Source organism: Cynocephalus volans, chromosome 2 (assembly GCF_027409185.1).
Source record: "Cynocephalus volans isolate mCynVol1 chromosome 2, mCynVol1.pri, whole genome shotgun sequence".
Lineage (NCBI taxonomy): Eukaryota > Metazoa > Chordata > Mammalia > Dermoptera > Cynocephalidae > Cynocephalus > Cynocephalus volans.
In genome coordinates this window covers 176,263,237-176,283,496 of record NC_084461.1, presented here as the reverse complement: position 1 = coordinate 176,283,496, position 20,260 = coordinate 176,263,237, and the positions used below count along the sequence as shown (strand labels likewise).

The following is a 20,260-nucleotide window of genomic DNA, read 5'->3' as shown; positions in this document are numbered from 1 at the left end:
TTTCTCACAACCTCATTCAACTATCCTGGCTACACTTTCCATCATGGGGCTTGTGGTTCTTTTTGTGAACTGTGGCAGGGTGTGGTGTTATTTGTTTTGATTTTTAAACGTATTATTCTAGTTGCCTAAATAAGCAAATAAAACATTCCCTTCAAATGACTGAAATCTGTTGGATTTATTTCTTTCTAAAGCTTGTACATTTACATATATCATATACATATTTTAAATCCTTCACTATTTTGCATGATTTGTATTACATAAAAACCATTTAAATGCAATACATTTTGTTGTAAAACAACAAAATAGTCCCAACTTAAAAAAAACACAGGAACAGTTATATTCATGAACATTTACACAATAGAGAAATGTACTATATATATCACAGCTTTTATACACATCAGGTGACTCACTTGTCTACAAGGTTTAGGTTTACTTTAACAAGTGAAATAGAATAATATTTATATACAACTATTTTAATAAAAAATAAAGCAATTGTAAAATGTAAACTTAATTTTCAAAATATTCTTTAAATACTTTCACAATATCCCCATAAATTGCTGTTCTGTTCAAAAGACTACCACCACAAATGCCACAATTTTCTAGGAGATGGCATTTCTTGAATCCGGTGGGTGATAATGAGGAACAGGTTTCCAGTACATGATACGGTACCACTAGCTTACCCAAGGCTGCTAATGCTGACAGTTTGGCCACCGAAAAGGAGTAGACTGCTATCTTGTAACTAATTACTTTCACAATTTGCAGGGGACATATGGCACCGGGACTGCGGTGAAACTGAAATGATTGGTGGAGAAAACTTTGAAGGTAAAGGAATGTTCCACAATGCCAATTACTTTGAGCCACAGTGAATATAACCCAGTTAATAGGTGGGAAAAGTTAAAAGCCTGTTTTATATCAAAAGACACAAACTACTACCCTTCTGTCTGTCCTGCGATAATCAAGGCTGACAATATGGATTCTCCACTTGTGGTAATTTCTATTCTAGAAATGGGTTTCTAAAAGTGGAAATAGAAGAGACTGCAGGGAGGCAGTTAGGCTTTTACCCAATAGCTCTCACCTGGACTGAGCAGAATTGCTGAACAAAAAGTTTAGTGTTCCCTGACGCTTCCCACAGACAAGAAACGTTATCCATTTCCAGAAGTCTGGGTATAAAAGCAAAGATATCATCCATCTCTGGATAGATCTCAGTGTGGCAGTCTGTTTCTTGCAAAATATGTGGTCTTAGCTGCAGTCAGAGAATCTTTTACACCGCCTGTATCATGTGCCACCCTCAGTGACTCAGCCACTCTGAGATTTGATATTGTGCCTCAGCAGGGTCAACCCACTGGGACAGATGGATTCCTAAAGCAGGAGAAGTAGCATTTGAAACCCAGGACATACTTGTTGCTCAGTAGAATCTTGAGTGGAGTGAAAGGCCAGGGGAGAAGCTCCTCTTTGCAGACAGGATACAGTATCACCTTCTGCAGTGCCCTGGAATACCAAGGCTCAGAGCAAGGAGCCGCAGATCTGCAGTGTGGTCCTTAATTGAGCCTTGTGGATGAAAACCTCCTGGGAGTGTCTGAAGACTTACTTATGCAGACTGATGGGGAAATATTAAGTAAAACTCCTCAATTCTCTCCATTAACCAACATTTTCAGGAATTGAAGTTAAGGTGCTTATTTTTATAACACTATTAGTGAGAGCTCAGCTCTCTAGCCTGCAAAGAGAAAAGTATTTTATCTAGGTTCCTTTCCACTGTTGTTGCTGATGAAAAAGTGCTCAACTGTTCAGCATCCCTCAGTCCCAGCTCTCTCGTCAAGACAGCTCAGAGGAGATTGTAACAACCACGTCAGTGCTCCTGTAGTTAAGTGCTCTGTTGCTTCTCCATTTATATTCCTTTCTCAAAGGAATAATCTACAAAGCAAGCAGCTCTGCAGCTCTGCCCCCTAGAAAATGGTGCACACCAGCTTCCTGGAACTTCACCCAGGCTACTGAGGGACACTGGAGAGCTGCTGCTTGTGAATGACAAGAAAGCCTTCAATTTGGTGGTCTACCAGAAAGAATGTGGCATGTATCTCCTCACTTATTTGTTAAAAATGCAATGCATCTCAAAGCTCAAATTCCTCCCTGGCCCTTGGAAAACAGCTTCCACCCCCTCTGTTCATCACCTCTTTAGAATACGCTAGCCCTTTACATCTTAAGGTCTCATGTTTGTGTACCTTACAACATTCATTGTGCGTGCACATGTGCAAGCCTGAGTACACAGGTGAGAGATCCCGATGTGTCAATATCCCCCTTACGCACTTAAGAAGACAGTAAACTGGTTCTGAATCCCTTGAGAGCAGAGGCTGGCCACATGCATGGCTGCCCCACATGCAAGGCAACCAGTTTGCAGTTCCCCTGACCCCCCCTTCAATTTGGTCTAATTACTCTTGTTCCTATAGCTTAAAAAAAAAGTATCCTAATGGAATGAAAAATCAATGTGCATATATACTCTTTACAGAGCGGATATTATTATCGATGTCAAATGGTTACTTGGCTTTATAACTTCCATGGCTTTATATTAAAGTCCAAATATTTCAAATGATTAAGGCCCAAAATGAAACTTTTTATTTCTGCTACTCCTTTTTTATACGATTTCTGAATCAAATGGCTGTTTTTGCCAATCACAAAAATTTTTAGAAGGAATCTTAGAAAACTAAGACCCTGCTGATCAGTCACAGAGCCAGTCCACTGCATGTCAAGAAAAAAATCAGGAAATATATTTGCAAAAATAGTTTGAGACTACAGAGTTAATTTAAAAAAACAAAACAACAAAAACCCAAAACAACTCAAGTGTAAAAACTGACACAGTACTGCAGCCTCAAGCTGAAGATTAGTTTCCCACCCCCTAATTCCAAATCTCTGAATTAGACACAAAGAGAGGAGGCAGTGTGTTTAAACAGAAGACACCGCCCTCAACCACTCACTCAAACACACTCAGCTGCTGCTTTAAATACACCAAACATGCTGATTAATAAAATTTTAGTCTATTTATCTATTTACACGCTGTAATATAAGCAGTAAGCTCAAACAACTAAGGCCAGTGGCTCTTCTTTGGGGAGAGACAGCAAAAAGAGACCTAAGTATAAAAGTATTTAAAATAAAGTTTAAACCTGGTTCTGAAATTCTTTTACCTGTGACACCAGAGGCTAATTTGTGCAACTGCGAACCTAGAATACAGTACCCAGTCTTAGGATGCCCTGATATACTTTCGTGCTCGGGATATTTCTTCAAAGTAAAATGTGGCACCAGGAGAGTTGTATGATCTACTATAAAATATACACAAATACATAAATGATATGGTGAGTACTTATTTAATTCTTCTGAAAGCTATATTTTTCTGGACTAATCACAACAATAAAGAATGTGTGCGTTACAGCATCACCTTTTGTAATAAGCCCCAAATTGTCAGTTTGACTTGTTTAAGTGCTTATAATAGTGAAGTTGCTAAGACTGTACGGACTGCCTTTCCCCCCTTCCTTTCTGTATTTCCCCAATTACAATGCACTCTCTCCTTGGTATTGCACACAGTACATGTCAATAGATTCACAAGGTTAGTTCAAAGTCATTTTTTGCCCTGGTGATTCAAGGCTCAAAGATGGAATTTTCTAGCATAAAGTCTTATTAAAAATGTAATCAAAATACCATTTCAATTTAAGTTTAATAAAACAATACCACTATATATAGTCTCAACAACTGCATTATATAATCAATCCTATGAGGTTTTTACTTGCTTTTCATTTATCACACGGGTTTTTAAGGACAAAAATAATTTTGATGTACATGTACCATATACTGATATATAATCTACACACTGATGCATATACATACATACAACCATAAACACCCACAGATACAACATTGGCAGGTGACAGGAAGCATTGATATCTGACATACTGTCTGTATGAATATTCTCCAAAAGCCTGCAATACTACAAATACACACATAAATTACAAAGGAGGAGCCAGAGACTTAAGGAAACCTACTGTATAGGTAGGTTACTTTACGTGCAATATTTTCTGCCTGTTGCATTCAAGTCAACAAACTGTCATGCAGTTTCAAGTATTTATTGACATTCTCTCTGGAAAGACATTTTCTCTGCATGCAATGGGCCAATTACTGTTCTAAGCGGAAGGCTGCCCACTTGGGCTTTGGATACTGTTAGTACAAAAGAAGGCCTTTGGACTTCAGTCCTCCTTTGAAGGGTGAGAGATAGAAAAGGAATCTGAGAGGGGAATCGATGACAAAGCACCTCTCTATCACTATCAATAATCTACCATGGAATGCCTTTGTGGTGGTCTCTAACATCTTATGGACGACTTGATGGTGTAAGAAGTCAAAAGACGGGTGGAGAGATATCTGCTGATCTGAGGAAGACCAGCAGCCCGGTCTGGGAGAAAAGACAGCCAGAAGGCTTTGGAGCAAGGTCAGCCCAGAGGCTCATCTGCCTCCACACTGACTGACCTTTTAGTCATTTAGATGCTCTGAAAGAAAAGCAGATACTACTTAAATCCAAAGCTGCACTATTATTCATAAAGCAGATTCTACTTTTAACACATCCAAGGATGCCATTTCGGATCTTTGTTTCACAGTGCTAGTTTTACAACTGGAAAGAAATCTGTCATCTGAGAAGTGAAGAGATTCACCTACAAAGCTAGGAAGCTTCCTGTGAATTCAGGCTGAAATAAGCTTTTCACTGATGTCCACAAGGAAAAATGGCAAAGGAATTCAAATTTCAAGGACAATTAACTAAACCCAAAAAGGTCTTGATGTAAGACAATGGAGCAACTTAAGTTCAATTTTCTTCCAATTATCAGTGAGAATGCCTTACCTAAGAACATCTTCCCAGCTGTCCACGCTTATCACAGAATGGGCAAAGAAGAACAGAAAACTCTGTGTAACTTTGTGCTTAGGCAGCAAAGGGCCTCTTTCACTGCTCCACCTCAGTTCTTCCTCAATCTTAGAAGTTCTGTGATTTGACTACAGGATGAAATACAAACCTAGCTTGGCCTTGAAAAGCCAGCCAGCTTCTTCTTTCAGAATTAATTCCCCTATGTCCTGTCTACCTATGAAACAGTCCTCATCTTCTGGATTCGGTTAATGGTTGGAGAAACATAGAGGCACAAGACCATTGCACAAGAAAATGCTTTCCACCCTCTTTACCTAAGAGCAATAAAAAACATTACACGTAATCTAGGAACTATTTTTATCAGAGGACTCTCCCACATGCTGGTTTTACTGAGACTAATTAAAATGCACGAAAGTATTGCTTGGTTTAATTAGGCATTGCTAAAAGTTAGCAAAATGATATTTTAAAAAAGTATACTTCAGAAATGCCTATGGCCTGGCAATAAAAAAAGGACTCTGCATGCTAGTAATGAAGTTTTGATTGCTAACAAGAAATCCCTGACACCTCCCTGTAAAAGCCAGCATTTGAGCTGGGGACAAACCCCAAAACATTCAGATTTAATACACGGGCACTTTTATGATGAATTTTGCAACAAGACTATCACCAAGGCATTTTGATGACTATCAAGATTTTCTATACTAAAAATTAATATTAAATGTATTTATGGGAAGAGGAATAGTGACTTCTTGCATGGAGAGAAATCCCAAGGCTCCTGGGCACTGAGGTGGGGGTGAGGAGTGTGGGTGGGGGCTGAAGTGGGGTGGAGTACCTTCAGAAGGAAAGGAGGAGAAGGGGCTCCCCTGTACCGTGAATTGGGCAACAGGCTTGAAGTAGCTGTGAAAGGAAACATCTTCAATTTCTTCTGACTAGATACCATAGGAAAGAAATTGTCGCGAAAGAAAACATGGTTGGCTATGGGCCAGACTCTCAGAGTCTAGCCAAATCAAAGACCGTTTCCTCCCGTAGGATAAACTCTTGGTCTGCTACATGCCCTGACAACAGACAGCAACCTCCAGAGGCCTCAGGGAAGAGGTGTCCTCAGCCTGCCCCCGACTGATGGACAGCATCATGCTACAGCAATCTGGGATCCTGGCTCACAAAAGAACCTTTAAATTGTTTTAAAAGATAAACTATACAAACATGGGATACCGCAGCTTCAAAAGTACCCTTCTCGTTCAGTTATCTGTTAGCACATCCAGTCCATGGAGATAACATTAAGGGGTTGTATAAGAGGAACAGAGCTGTAGTGGTGCTGATGCTGAGTATTTCAAGACTATTCTAAATGTCAGAAATACTGTAGCAAGGTACCATTCAATGTATATTATATATTATAAGTAAAATACACACAAACATTCTATATACATAAACACACAGTGTGGGCAAACACATTCAAGCTGGTCAGGGATGTTAATTTTTCTTCAGTTATTGAGGCTCATAGATGATATGGTCTAGGTACCTCTCTCTCCTCTGCTTAAAATAAATATTTAGTCAGATAATAAACACATTGATAATTTAGATTCTAGGAAGAAAGACAACTAGCTTATGAAAATACTGGATTCAGTAAGAAGCTACAAAAATGAATTAGGTACACGGGCCATATTGATAACTACCCTGTTTGTTTCAAGGTTCTGAAATATAAGTTGTCACTGCCTGTACCTAAACAAGACAGAGGGTTAGCGTGCGTTTTTCAAAGGTGTGACAAAATACTTATCACAAAGCAAGCAACTCTAACCTTAGAGAGAGGTCACTCTTTTCTGGGCACCAGCTAATATGAACAATTATATAAGTCAAGAAAGTAAATGCTAATAAATAGTCCTGTAATTAAATGCTGGTACATCATAACCATATACCACTAGAAACTACCATGGTTTTACAGCAGGTTTTCTCTAATTCGCTGGAACCATGCTATTCAAGCAGAGCAGCCGATTCTTTGGTCATAGTACCTTCAACTTATAAACTAAGTAGAACTAGAGAGAATTTCTATGGGAGGAAAAAGAACATTCAGAGTGATTCCATGAGTTCGTATGTTGTGGTATATGTGGAGATTATAGCTTTAGGAATTAACAGAGTTTCACGGTTTGGAAATAAGAAAGTTCTAAGTCACAATGGGTGGATGTTCACCCCCATCTCTTCCTCTACATAAAATATTCTGTTTATCTCCTTGAATTTCAAAGGGACTTTCACTGGGGCAAGCTCATGACTGGAAGATTAATAGAACTATTCTTAGTGAAAGAAAGAAATGATTTAAAATAAAGCGTCTATTTTTAAGAGAAAGATTAGTAATAGAGTGAAGTGGTTATCAAAGAGACTAGAGAAGAATCAGTAACTTTGTACATGCAACCAGCAGATTCCTCAGTTTTCCAACCACAATTCATTCAGATTATCATTCTCAAATTTATTTTTAAGAATCAATATCCACTGCTGGACAACTGCAGCTACTTTTTCCTCCCTTATTTTGTCTTGACTTAAGGAAAGACCATAAGGGGTTCCATTTTCAATATTATTTTGTTAGAAAGGAAGACCTCCACATTCTTACAACCAGGACATAACCCCATGCCTATATATAAAGAGTCGATTCCTGGATCGAAGGGTACGAACGACAGAAACGATTCTGGATTCCTAGACTAGACCCTGTGGGACCGAGGTAACAATTTCCTGCAGACCAAACACCCGCCTGCTGCTGCAGCTCCCCAAGATCCAATTATTGCCACTACCCTCTAAAATAAAATTAATTGGGTATTGGTCTTCACTCAACCGTCAATGGTAAAATGACTCCACTTCCTCTTTCCCTTACTTGGTTAGAATGAAATCAACACTCGAGCAAGTTCATGTGCGTCCCTAAGTTCTCCAGTCCTGTGATTTCCGCACCCCCTTTCCCTGCTTCCAGCAGGGTCAGAACTCAACACTAAGTGCTGAGATGCCTACAGCACAGCATCATCTTAGAACACCTTGACTCCCAGTGTTGTAATACTTACTTGAGCATCTGTCAGTGCTCAATTCCAGCTTTGTTACTGGGCAAGATTTCACATATAAAAGGCTTATATTAACTCTGGCTATGATTTACTAAACTACAAAGTTTGTCCAGTTAAGTGTTTCACAATGGATTAAATTTTTTAACCTTAAAAAATGTGTAACAGTTGATTTGAGAATACATAAAACAACTGAGCAGAGTGCAAACAAGATAAAACCAAAGGAGAAGGGTACATAATTCATTCTGAAATCACAATCCCCTTCCCCTCACAAAAAAGGTGCATTAGTTATCAAGTTGCAAAAATCATCAACGCAAAGAAATCAAGAGCAAAGACAATCTGTACAGAAACTAACAAAAAATATACAATAGAAAAAGTTACTAATGCACCATTTAGTCACAGACTTTTTTTTTGAATATTTTCACGGATTACCAGAAAGATCTTGAAAAACCCTATTTTGCTCCATGACCAGTACTTCCTGGCCGCAGGTGGATTCTAAGTAACTTTTTGCTTAATGCTCTGTGTTTCAGGTCGGTGATCCTTTCTCTCTGACACGTTGCGCTTGACCTTGGCGGTGACTGGAGATGAATCTGGGTTCAGTGAAGGACTCGAATGCGACTTCTTCAGTCCTGCGGCCTCACTTTCACTGTTACTCAGGAGCTCCTTGCCTCCTCCTTTTAGAATGCTGACATAAATTTCATAACGGGTTTTCTGAAGGCAAAACCAGAGAAGAATGGTAGTCAGTACACTGTTTGCAAATGCATATGTGTTAGTTCTCATTTGTTTTGGATTCTGAAGAAATGCCAACTTAGGGTTACTGGCTGCTAGATGGAAGAATCATGAGTCCTGAACAGTCAGGCAGGCACACGAGGGGGTCTCAGTTGGAGGGGCTGTAAGCTCTGGTTTTTGGTGACTAGACGGCTCTTACAGCTCAGCACTACAGTCACTTGAGTCTCCCCCCACCTAACCCAGACCTCACTTCAACCTGACTTGGATATGGTTGTTGACTCTTTCCTACTCCCGGTAATGCTACAAAGACTCAACTTCTACTCTCCAGACCCCTCCCTATAAAACCACAACACTTTCTAGAAGCTGCTCTGAGTTTCCCTCCAGTGCTTCTTAGGCTACGATGAAAAGCAGCTATGATGAACAGTATGAAGCTTGCAGAACTTCAAATTATTTTGATACTTTTCTCATTCAACAAAATTTCTTCCATCATTAACTATTTATTGAGTACTATTATGTTTCAAACTGCTCCCTGATTGCCCTCTCTTGCGTGTGGATATCTTTTTCTGAGGATACAGTTGACCCTTGAAGAACACTGGGGTGCCAGCCCCATGTAGTCAAAAATCCATGTAAACTCCAAAAATTTTTCCAATATATTTACTGCAAAAAATCTGTATATAAAGTAGACCTGTAGAGTTCAAAACCGTGTTGTTCAAGGCACAACTGTAGTTGAGAACACTATAGGGGTATTCTTTTTTTCTGGTCCTAAGTGGTGCTGTTTTTGTTTTGTTTTGTTTTAGTTTCTATCCACGTCATTATAGAGGACTATTGCGTTTCTGTATGTGTGTGCATATATATATTGCAAATTATAGAAGGGCCTCAGATTCTTGATTTGATACATTCAAGATACCATGCTGTCACAACACATGAAGAATTTATAGAAGGCACAACGTGTTTCAGTCCTAAACAAAAGAACATGTCAGTTATAAACTGTCCCAACAAAGGCAAATTCTGTTATGACTATAAATCTTTTAGGGATTTTTCAAGTCAGATTGGGGTTTCATATATGCCTGTTTTAAGTCAGTAATGTGAAGTGCTACGTTTTCAAGTTGTTTTGCTCAAAAATGGAAAAAAGCTGCCAGTCATTAAGTTTGCTCTGGGTTTGGTTGGTATCCAAGGGGGGGACGCTGGGCTTTGGTTAATGACGATGACATAGACTGCCCACATGCTAACTTCAGGTTATTCACACAATAATCATATACCACTGGTCATATTATCCCCGTTTAACAGTTATGGAAGCAAAGGCAGAGAAGTTCGAAGTCAGAGTACGCAAAAAATGAAGTGGGGATTTAAACCCAAGCAATCTGACTCCAGAATCTCTTAAGGTGTACTTCCCACTTAAATATGAAAATATAGATCCACAAATGAATGTATGTTTCAGGATGACTGCTCTGACAGGCACTGCTGGCTGGCCAATCAAAAGCCATTCTCAACTCCTCCTTCTCCTGCGTTCCTCCTACTACAAAGGCTAATAACACTTATATACTTACTTTCCCAGCCTCACTCACAGCTAGGATGGGCCATGTGATATTCTGGCTAATGAGATGCAAGAAGTCTACTGGGTGTTTTGGGGAAAGGGATTTTGCTTTTTGATAAAAGGGACAAGCTTTAGAGGTCCCTGCTCAATTTCCTCTTCTTCCTTCCTTGACATGGACAATATTCTTAAAGTCGTGCCCTGTGACATGGGGTGGTGGCTAGGCATAAAGAGAAAAGGACAGCATGCAAGGCCCGAGGGGAACTGGAAAGACAGAAGAGGCCTGGTTTCTTGACGACTCTCTACTGCCTCTCAATTCTTGTTAAGAATGAATAATAAATATGCTTATGAGTTAAGCCACTGTTTATCAGATATCTGCCATTTGTAGCTGAAAGCATTACTAACATATACATTCCAATTTTAATAAAGAAGTAATACAGTAAAACAAAGAATAGCATGCTAAGCATTATCTCAGAAAGCCACATGAGGGTTTAATAAGGGCATTCTGATAAAAAATGTCATCAGTATTACATCAGTATATATACATCATGAAATCAGGGGATTCAACTAGATGATATCAAAGGGCATGCTGGTTCTAAAGTTCTACTCATTGTAGGAATTTATTACTTAATCTGTCTCTAAACTACCTTGGTGGCAAGATTAAAATGCAGGAAAGAACTACTCCCAATAGAAACAAAGTTTAGTAAAATGATATAAAGGCAGTTTAAAAATAGATTCAGGAACCCAGCGTAAGGCATACTATTTCATGCAGCTGGAGCATTTATACAATGAAAGGGGTTGAAGGACAAATTTTTGAGATGACTTGAAAAGGGACAAAAGGAGAGAAGGTGACAGAGCCAGTTTTCTATTAGTCTTTAGGGAAACTGATACTACTGGGAAAATTCACCTGAAAAATACATGAAGGAAAACCATCTCCTCCACTCATTCCACAGCTCCAGCTGTAAAGCTGTTGTCTCGAATAAATCACACATCAGTGTGTCAATCAACAACCAAAGGCACAGCACTAGGAGTGTAGTGCATGAGTCATCGGACCAGAAGAAAGGACAAAGCAGAGAAAAGGGTGACAGGGGCCAGAAAACAAGGAACGCTCTGCTGCTGTTAAGAGAAATAAAGAAAAGGAAATCTATGTGGCTTTATGAACCTCCAAATGGCTCTGGCTACTTTTCTGAGCTAAAAGGGCTTACAGGGACAGAGACCATAAAACCCAGTAACACAGCTCTGCTTTTTACCATTCTCTGAGTCTAGCTTTTACTGAAACCAAACAAAACATGCCTCTTCAAAACATTTTAGGAAAACACAGCTTTAATCTCAGAATGATTCAGCTGGTATTAGTTGCAGCCGTGTCTTTCCAGGATTACAAGCTCATCCAAGTATGTAATTCCTTGTCCAGATGCTTTGGGGCCAAAATGAAATGGTCTCGGAATAAAGAAAAACAACTCTGAATGCAAATCTGAAGGGCAAAGGGATGAACATGACTCGAACAGTCCTCCCTTCCTTGATCTCTCCTCGTATTCTCTTTTTGAGTAGTAGGAAAGTCATACTTCCTACTGATGCAACCCCATCTTTGGGAGGATTTATTTCCTTTCTTCCTTTCAGAGAAGACATGTTTCTCATTTTTTTTCCTAAGAACAATTGTGAAATTTAAGTTTTAAGTTAAAGCTGGTGTGTGAGAAAAAGCAAAGAAGCAGCAGAAGGTGTATCTATACATCACTTTACCCACTCACAGACTGAAAACTTGATGATCGATGTTTAAATGGTCAACCTCGATCAAAGAAGCTTGTAAAGCATACTGTGGCAGGAGGTGTTTGCTCTTCCCCAATATCCTCTTCTTTCACACTAAAGGAACTGCGATTTTTATCAAGGATGTCAATGTGCCAACTGCACAAGAGGAATCATGTTTTAAACAAGACATGATAACCCTTGTCCTCCTTTGCTAGTCTCCCTTGCAGACATGGAGCAGATTTGGCCACTAACATGTAAGAAGTCTGCTAGGGCACTTTTGTGAAAGCAGCTTTTGCTATCCTGGTAAAAGGTGGTAGACAAAATGGCTGGAGCTCTGGCAGCCATTTTGAGACCACAAAATGATAAGCATGAAAACAAAAAAGGTGAAATTTAGAAAAATTGTACATCCTGGATAGCAACACTTAGCAGCCAGTAACCACCCACTTACAGTTTTCTTAAGTGAGATAAAGGCTGTTTATACTTTTTAAACACTTAGTCAAGAATTCTGTTATTTGCAGCCAAAAGCATTTTTTTTTTCTTTTTGGGGCTGGTTAGTACGGGGATCCAAACCCTTGACCTTGGTGTTATAACACTGTATTCTAATCAACTGAGCTAAACTGGCCAGTCCACCAAAAGCATTCTTAACTAATAACGTGGTCAACACTCACCTTGGTCTCAATCATTAAAAGAAAAAAAAAAAATCCCAACTGAGTTGTGCATGCACCTCCTGTCTTAATTTTATTTAGAAAAAATTTCCTTGATTAATAAGCTTTGGTGTGTGTAGCTTTGTTATGATTTTCTCTGAATATTCAACAAATTACTGATAGACATTACTCCATGATGGACCACACTATAGTTACATAAGAAATCGATGGCTATTTTATTATTTCCATTGATAGTTTTATGTCATTGGCCTAATCTCTGTGGGTGCTGAAGTACAGTTCTCTCAGTTCTTCCCTATAAGCCTACTACATGCAGGATGTATCTAAGAGTTTCTAAGAAATACTAAGAGTCAATAAAAAAATTGAGAGTTCGGGCTGGCCCCGCGGCTCACTTGGGAGAGTGCGGCGCTGGGAGCGCCAAGGCTGCGGGTTCAGATCCTATATGGGGGTGGCCGGTGCGCTCACTGGCTAAGCGTGGTGCGGGCGACACCATGCCAAGGGTTACGACCCCCTTACTGGTCACAAAAAAAAAAAAAAAAATTGAGAGTTCTATACCAGCTTCAGGTTCTAGGTAATAATTACTATTGTGGTATTGAGGGAGAAAGCTAGAGATCATTCTTAAGTTGTAAAGAAGGAAATTCAACAATGAAAACGTTACTCCTTGATTCTTCTCTTTCTTGTATACCACACCCTCATAGTCAGCAACTCCTGCCCCTCCACCTTCAGAATATATTCCGAATCACACCACTTCTCACTGCCTCTACCACATTACAACAGCTGCCCACCTGTCCCCCTACTTCACTCTTTGACCTCTATGCATACTCTTCTCAAAAGACAGGGATCTGTTAGAGCACAAGACAGAGTGTGTCCTCTCTGATCCAAATATTCCTCCAATGGCATCTCATCCTTAAAATCCTTCTCAACCAAAACCCCTAATCTGTGCACCTTCTTTCCTTGTCCCCACCTCTCTGGTCTAATCTGTCATTGCTGTCTTTGGGCTCATGGTGAGCCAGTCGTTCTGCCTCCTGGTTGTCCTTGAACATGGCAGACACACTCCTACGCTAGGACCAAAGGGTGCTTGCTATTCTCTGCCCCAAAAGCTCTTCCCCCAGGAATCCACAGGGCTTACTCCACCCCTCCAGCCATCCTTCCCCTCTTTCAGGTCTTCTCTGAAATGCCAACTTCACACTGAGCCCTTCCTGGGCCATCCAAATCTAAGACTGCATCATCTACTCTTAACCCTGTGGGAAAGCAAAATATTTTGGCCCCAAGATATATTTCTTTGCCATATTTCAAGATGGCTATTTCAGAGAGATTGAAAAAACAAGATTGGCTAGAAGGCTGTTTCTTTGTGGAAAGAAATTTTACATCTGTAAATACAAACAGCCAGGCTTCCTCTAGGGGCCCCTCCTTTGGCTACTACCTGTCCTTTCTGAGGGCAGCTGTGAGATTGAAGTATTTTCATCTGATGTCTCTACTTAGCTTTGAACTTCTGACTTCCTTCTTTCACATGTGACAACACCTCCCCCCAGAACCTCAGAGAAACCTGGTCTCAGGCCATTGTTCTGGGGCCTGAGACCCCACCTTCTCTCTCATGAACGCTGGTATATAAGCCTCTGCACCTGCAATGAACTTTGGAATATTTTGGACTTTACTCTCATGATTCCCTGTGCTTTTTGCCTCTTCCTAGCATGTTAAATAATAAAATTTGCTACACCTTTTTTTTCATATTGATCTAAATTTGTCAGTGATTTTTATTAATGAAACTTCAGGCTTAAGAAGTTTTCCCTTGGTTCTTACATGCCCTTCACTGCTTATTTTACGCCTTAGCACTTCTCCCCATCTAACAGCCTTATATTTTTTTAAAAAAACCTTGTTTATTTCCCCTTCACCCCCAAATACTAAATGCCATCCCATGAAGGTAAGGACTTTGCTTTTGTTTACTAATATGTACCCAGCACTGAGAACACACAGCACATACTGAATAAACATTTATGAAAGTATAAACGGAAAGAAAAAACAAATACGAGAAAATTAATTTCCCACATCTAGTAGTAGAAAACATATTTTGAATATGTTTTATATGTCTAGAATATGGCAAATTGTTAAAAAATAAAAATAACATGAATATAGGTGTCACTAGTAGGTGCCTGATGAATTGTTAATTCAGAAACCTCTGGAGACACACCTGTATCTCTGGTATTCCACCATTCCCATGTTTTCCACAGAAACACTAGATCTAACCCTGTCAGTACCGAGGCTCATGAGCCACCACTCAGCAAAGGCTTGTCCATTTCCTCTCCACATCCACTTGACCTTGGCTATCAGGATGCCACACATGGCAAACCTGGCACAGTGCAATGAGGTGCAGCTGCCTTGCTTAGGACTAGTTCTCTCCCTACAGAGGAAGAAAAGTGGCATATACCATACTTCTGAGGTTTATAAAACAAGGACCTATTTTCTGAGCATCTCTTATACAGCAGTAAATGAAGAACAGATTTTATTACCCACTTCAAACTTAAAAATAAAGTGAGAAATTGGACCACTGTATGTGGACTCTGTTGGTTCCTCATCTGGATAGTTACTAGATCTCATTCTGACATGAAGAGAAACCTCTAAATTTATCTTCCAACAAAAGCATAGATTAAAAAGATAAAGGATTTATCAAGGGTTATTTATATTTGGATATTACCTGCCTGATCATTCTCACACGTAATTTACAGGTAATGTATCAGAATGACATTACCACTGGATACACACTTTGATACTAATCTAAGACTCTATGCTCCCTGGCTCAGAGAATATTAACTTCATCAATATTAATACAGGAAGGAATCTGTTGTTGGCACTAAATAAATAAATAGTAACAATACTGAAGTATTACACCTTTGCTCTGATAATTTTTTGGAATTTTTATTTTAATTTTTAATTTTTTTATTGAAACATAATTCATTATATATATTTTTGGGATACAGAGTTGACTAGCAATGCTTGTGTTCAATGTGTAATGGTCAAATCAGGATAATGAGCATATTCATCATTACGATATGTAATCATTCTTTGTGTCCATTAACCAATTTCTTGCTGATACCAACTCTGATCATTTTTATAACCAGATGGTAATAAAAATGAAACAAAAAAATTGGATATTTTAATTAATATAATTTCCTGCCCAAAAGTAAACACTACACAAGAATTAACACAGTCTTACATAGGGCACATTGAAAATGAGATGTAATGTTTAAAAATGGGATGTTCAAAAAAAGCATTATGGCCGTGAAAAGAATACTCTTACAGTCAGATAGCTTGATGTTGACAATGCCACTAACTAGTACGTGTGGCTTTAATTCATTCTCCTACATCATTACTCAGTCTTCATTACGTAGCCTTTCAGGTATGTACTAAAAAGGGCAAAGAGTCTGAGAAAAAGGTATGCCTCGGGGACAGTTTTGCTACCATTGGTGATGTTATTAAAGATTTTGTCTTAGTCTCTGCAGATTCATTTGCAGATCAATTCTAAATAATTTCAGAGCTGCATCCTCAGCTTCCTTTCTTAAGAATGTTCGAACCATGTAAACAGATTTCTAGTAAGTATAACTGCATAATATAATTCCACTATCAGAAAAACAACTCGGGATGGGATTTTTACCAGATGCAGGAGCAGTGGCCACTCTCTAAGTGTGAGTATTCTTCTCTTGGACTTGGCCCATTCAGCAAGCTCTCCTCAAGTTTTTTCTTAAAATTTGCTATTTTCATGAAGCCTTCTGTGATCACCAAGAGCCAAAAGCAACTCAAATGCTTAATGGTTTCTTTTTCTATTAAAATAAAGTTCTGTCTTCCGTTTGTAACCTCCTTACTACATTTTTTTTGCTATATTTATTTATTAAGTTGATTTTCAATTACCTGTAAAAATACTTCTCAAATATGTAGAAAAAAATATCCCTTTTTCCCTAGCAGAAATGCCAACCAGGGACAAATGAAAAATACTGTGTCTAACACAGGTGAAACTGCCATTTGGGTTGAATGTTAATTGCTTGCTGAAAAAAATCACGACTATTGATACTCTTTGAAAAGAAGTTTAATCATATCCACATAAAAATGTACATGCATCTGATTGAACAGTATCTTTTCTTTTGAGCCCTGCATACCATTTTATATTTTGTTTAAGAGTGATATCTCCTGTTGACCTCTGATACAGGACTACAACAGCTGAATGAAAATAGAACCGTGCTGCAATGTTAATTCACTACTCCCATTTGTATTCGGACCTCACTGCTCTAGTAATCAGATCCTGAATACATTTCTTCCTGACATATCATTTTCTCATGCAGACAGGGTAAAAGTCCATTTTAAGATGAAATGAGCAGAAAACCAATAATGTCATGGACATAGCAAAACACTTTTTGCTCCTAGAGCTCAGTACTAGGAAACTAAGAAGCAAACCAAAAATAAAAACAAAACAAGGAGCTTCTGAAGTAACTGCTTACTCAAGTAGACTGTTCCTCTCCATTTTGCATGCCATGGGGATGACGGCAGCATGGAGATACAGAGACTTTCTCCTTGACCAGCTGGTTTGTCTACCACTACCCTAATGTAAGAAAGCAACTACATTCAAAAGTGAGCTTTTATATGAAAGCTATGCTGGGACTTAGATTTTTAAATAAAAAGAAAATTTTGAGTTTTTTCCCCTATGCTACTCCTGTATCAGGCTTCAGCATGCGGTAGTAACCCACTGCCTAATTTTAGTAAATACCACACATTTTCAGTTTGTATAGTTTGTATTCAAGGCTTTCTGGAAAAACCTAAGAAGTGTGAATTCTGTTGTTTTTATTCAGTCTTCCTTTCCACTCTATTGCTCTCCAAATGAGCTTTGTGACTTTAATTTTTTAAAAATAATTTTAAAAGCTTACTTTTATGTAATAATACAAGAAATCAAAAGCACAACACTAATACAGACAAAAAGGACTGCGTTTGTAGGACGTGTTTTGAGAGCTTCACGTGTCTCCATTCTGTCGTCCCTGCCCTGCCCCCCAAGATGTTCCTATGGAATCTGGTCTGTTTGCTGACTCAGCCCTACTTTACTGCTCCTGAAGCATTCTCCCCTGCAGCCCTCTGCAGAGGAGGGAGCGCTGAACAGCTGTCAATGGGGCCCTACCCCGGCCCAGCTGGTGGCCATCACTAGCAGTGGAAAGCAGGTGCTTTTTCCTCTGTGTGGTGACAGGGTCATCTTTGCAGAAGAGCAGAGCGAGACTTGAGTTCAGCACAGTATTCGATTCCTGCTGAGAACTAATTTTTAAAATACTGCTAGCTCTCTCACTTTGACTCTTCTTTACACTTTGTTTCGCTGGCTCTCAACATCATTAGTATTCTGTTTTACCAGTCTATATTAGTATTGTTTTTCATCTTTCTAAAAATTAAACTAAAAATTCTTAATTTAAAAGTCCACAAAGCTCACTTAGAAAATACCACATACACTGTTTTCTACGTAGAAAACTCAAGTAATGAACTGTCCAGTTCAAATCCATAAATGGGGTCACTCTACAAAGATCTGCCACCCACAAGACTTCTGGCCTTGGGGGCTCTGGTTATGTCTATTCCCAATGGCCTCACTCATCTTGGCCTTGTGTGAGGGCTTTGACCATAGCTGAGTACAAAATTAACTAAAAAGAAAATTCACCCTGAATGGAATTAAAGAGTTTGCTATTCAAGAAAATGGGGGAAAAAATGTCCTTTGAAACACAGGGATATAAAGTTAAACTTCTGTTTAACCAAGACAAGTAAGTTAAACTAGAGAAATAGTGCTATCTGGATTAGTGGCTAAATTTAAATCTTAGGGGGAGAAAAGTTTCTCTCTCACTAAATTTTTCCATCTATAACTTATACCTTCTAAAACAGAAATTTAGCTTGTTATGGCAACATTTTATACAGGTCATGCTGTTAATCCTTTGGTCCATATCATGTGTATGCATCTCATCGTATTGGAATTCTCTAAAGTCATACAAGGTATTCCTCAGAAACACACTCCTGGAGTTCTTCACTACAACATGTTCATCACAGACTCACAGCTCCAAAGGGCCAATGACAGTCAAAAAGGGACAGGGTCAGTCTTTCTAGTAAATCCTTAAAGTATGATTTGAGGAGGCTTCAAAGGAACTTTGCTCTAAACTACCTTCCCCACTGATCTCCCAAGACATTTCATCCCCAAGATTTATTTATTCCTCTTGGAATAAATTTTTGAAGCAGTTTTAGACCTTCTGCATTCCAGGTTCAAATGACCCTTTAGATGAGAAGTACCATAAGCAACCATCTTACCAGTTCTGTGTCCAATTTTGAGCCAGTCTTGGTAAAGCACCTTCCAACCCATGCAGTCAGAACCTTGAGCAGCCAGATCTAAGCTAAGTCACCAGCTCCCTGCCAGTTCTCAGGTTCCACATGGACAGAAGGAGGGGATGGGACCACTTTCCAGGATCCTGCAAGTAGGTGAGAACTACCTGGGAGCAAGGTATTTGGAAGAGGACACAATACTGATTGTTGGTAAGGAAAGGTGAATCAGAAGGTAGGGGACAGGGTGCTGAAGGGAAATGGGAAAACAAGACATGAGGCATATTACTTATTTCACAATTTGCCTAAGGCCAGACTGGGTCAGGGAAAAAACCTGCTGAGAGCACCCTGCATATTCTTCAGAATGTGTGAGCTGTGCCTCCAGCAGGAACACAAGTGGACAAGCTGTTGAGTGTTCCTGCAGAAGGTCTAAAGCATGAGGAAAACCAATTTCTAGCCTTCCAGTGAATGCTGTGTTAAGAATTCTTATAGCTAAACGTCTCTTGGTTTGCTTATTTTTCTCTAATATTTCCAGACAAATCTTTCTGAAAACATCTCAAGTTTTAATTATAAGTCTATAGAGTAATTTTGGACTAGACACGCACAATAAAAAAGAAACTCAATAGCCTGCTTCCAAAAAAAAAAAAAAAAAAAAAATCTCTTCATCTCAGGTCAGGTGCTTAAACAAACTAATTTTTAAAACACTTATATGAAAAGCAAACAAATTCTTCTGGAAAATAGGAAGAAATCTAATGTAGAAGACAGAGATAAAATACTCTAGTTAAAAACCAAACAAAACAACAATAATCCTAGAACAAACAAAACCAAAAACACACAAATTTCACTTATCTAATTCCAGAGATAGCCCAGTAAGGATTCGGCACCAACTGTCAGAAAACTTGCAGATGGGTAAAGGTCATTCACCAAAAAGTCTAAGGGTACAGGGAAAGAAGTTTTTGAATGAGAACTTTCACAGTTTTTGAATGAGGATTTTCTTCTTTAGGGAAATGTATGTGGTTTGCTCTTATCTCACAAGCTACTGATGTCTACAGGCACAGTACAGAGCTGCAGCAGACACCACTCAAACCAGCCTCCTCATTGTATTACCACCCAAAAGCAGCAGTCAAAATGAACAACTATCATAGGCACTTCTAAATCAGAATGCACACTGTCCATAAACCAAGGCATAGCCTTATAGGTCCATAAAAGCTGCATATTAATTCAGCTTCCTTTGCTTAAAGCACATAACTTTTGCAGGCCTGTTATCAGGCCTCTCTATTCCTAACTGACTCTTAAGCAGACTTCATGGTCTATTTGTGTGCTGCCCAAAACAGTAGCCACTAGCCACATGCAGTTA

At 39.1% G+C, this 20,260-nt stretch overlaps 1 protein-coding gene across 4 annotated transcripts in view; it reads right to left on the bottom strand.

Moving 5' to 3' along the window:
• Positions 1-314: 314 nt before the first annotated feature.
• PSD3 (pleckstrin and Sec7 domain containing 3) overlaps positions 315-20,260 on the bottom strand; it is a 373,102-nt gene continuing 353,156 nt past the window's right edge. For all 4 annotated transcript variants that reach the window (XM_063083776.1, XM_063083783.1, XM_063083790.1 and 1 more), the window contains one exon: positions 315-8,628. In XM_063083776.1, the coding sequence (XP_062939846.1) occupies positions 8,413-8,628 (216 nt within the window). In that variant the 3' untranslated portion in view covers positions 315-8,412. The remainder of the gene's footprint in view (positions 8,629-20,260) is intronic.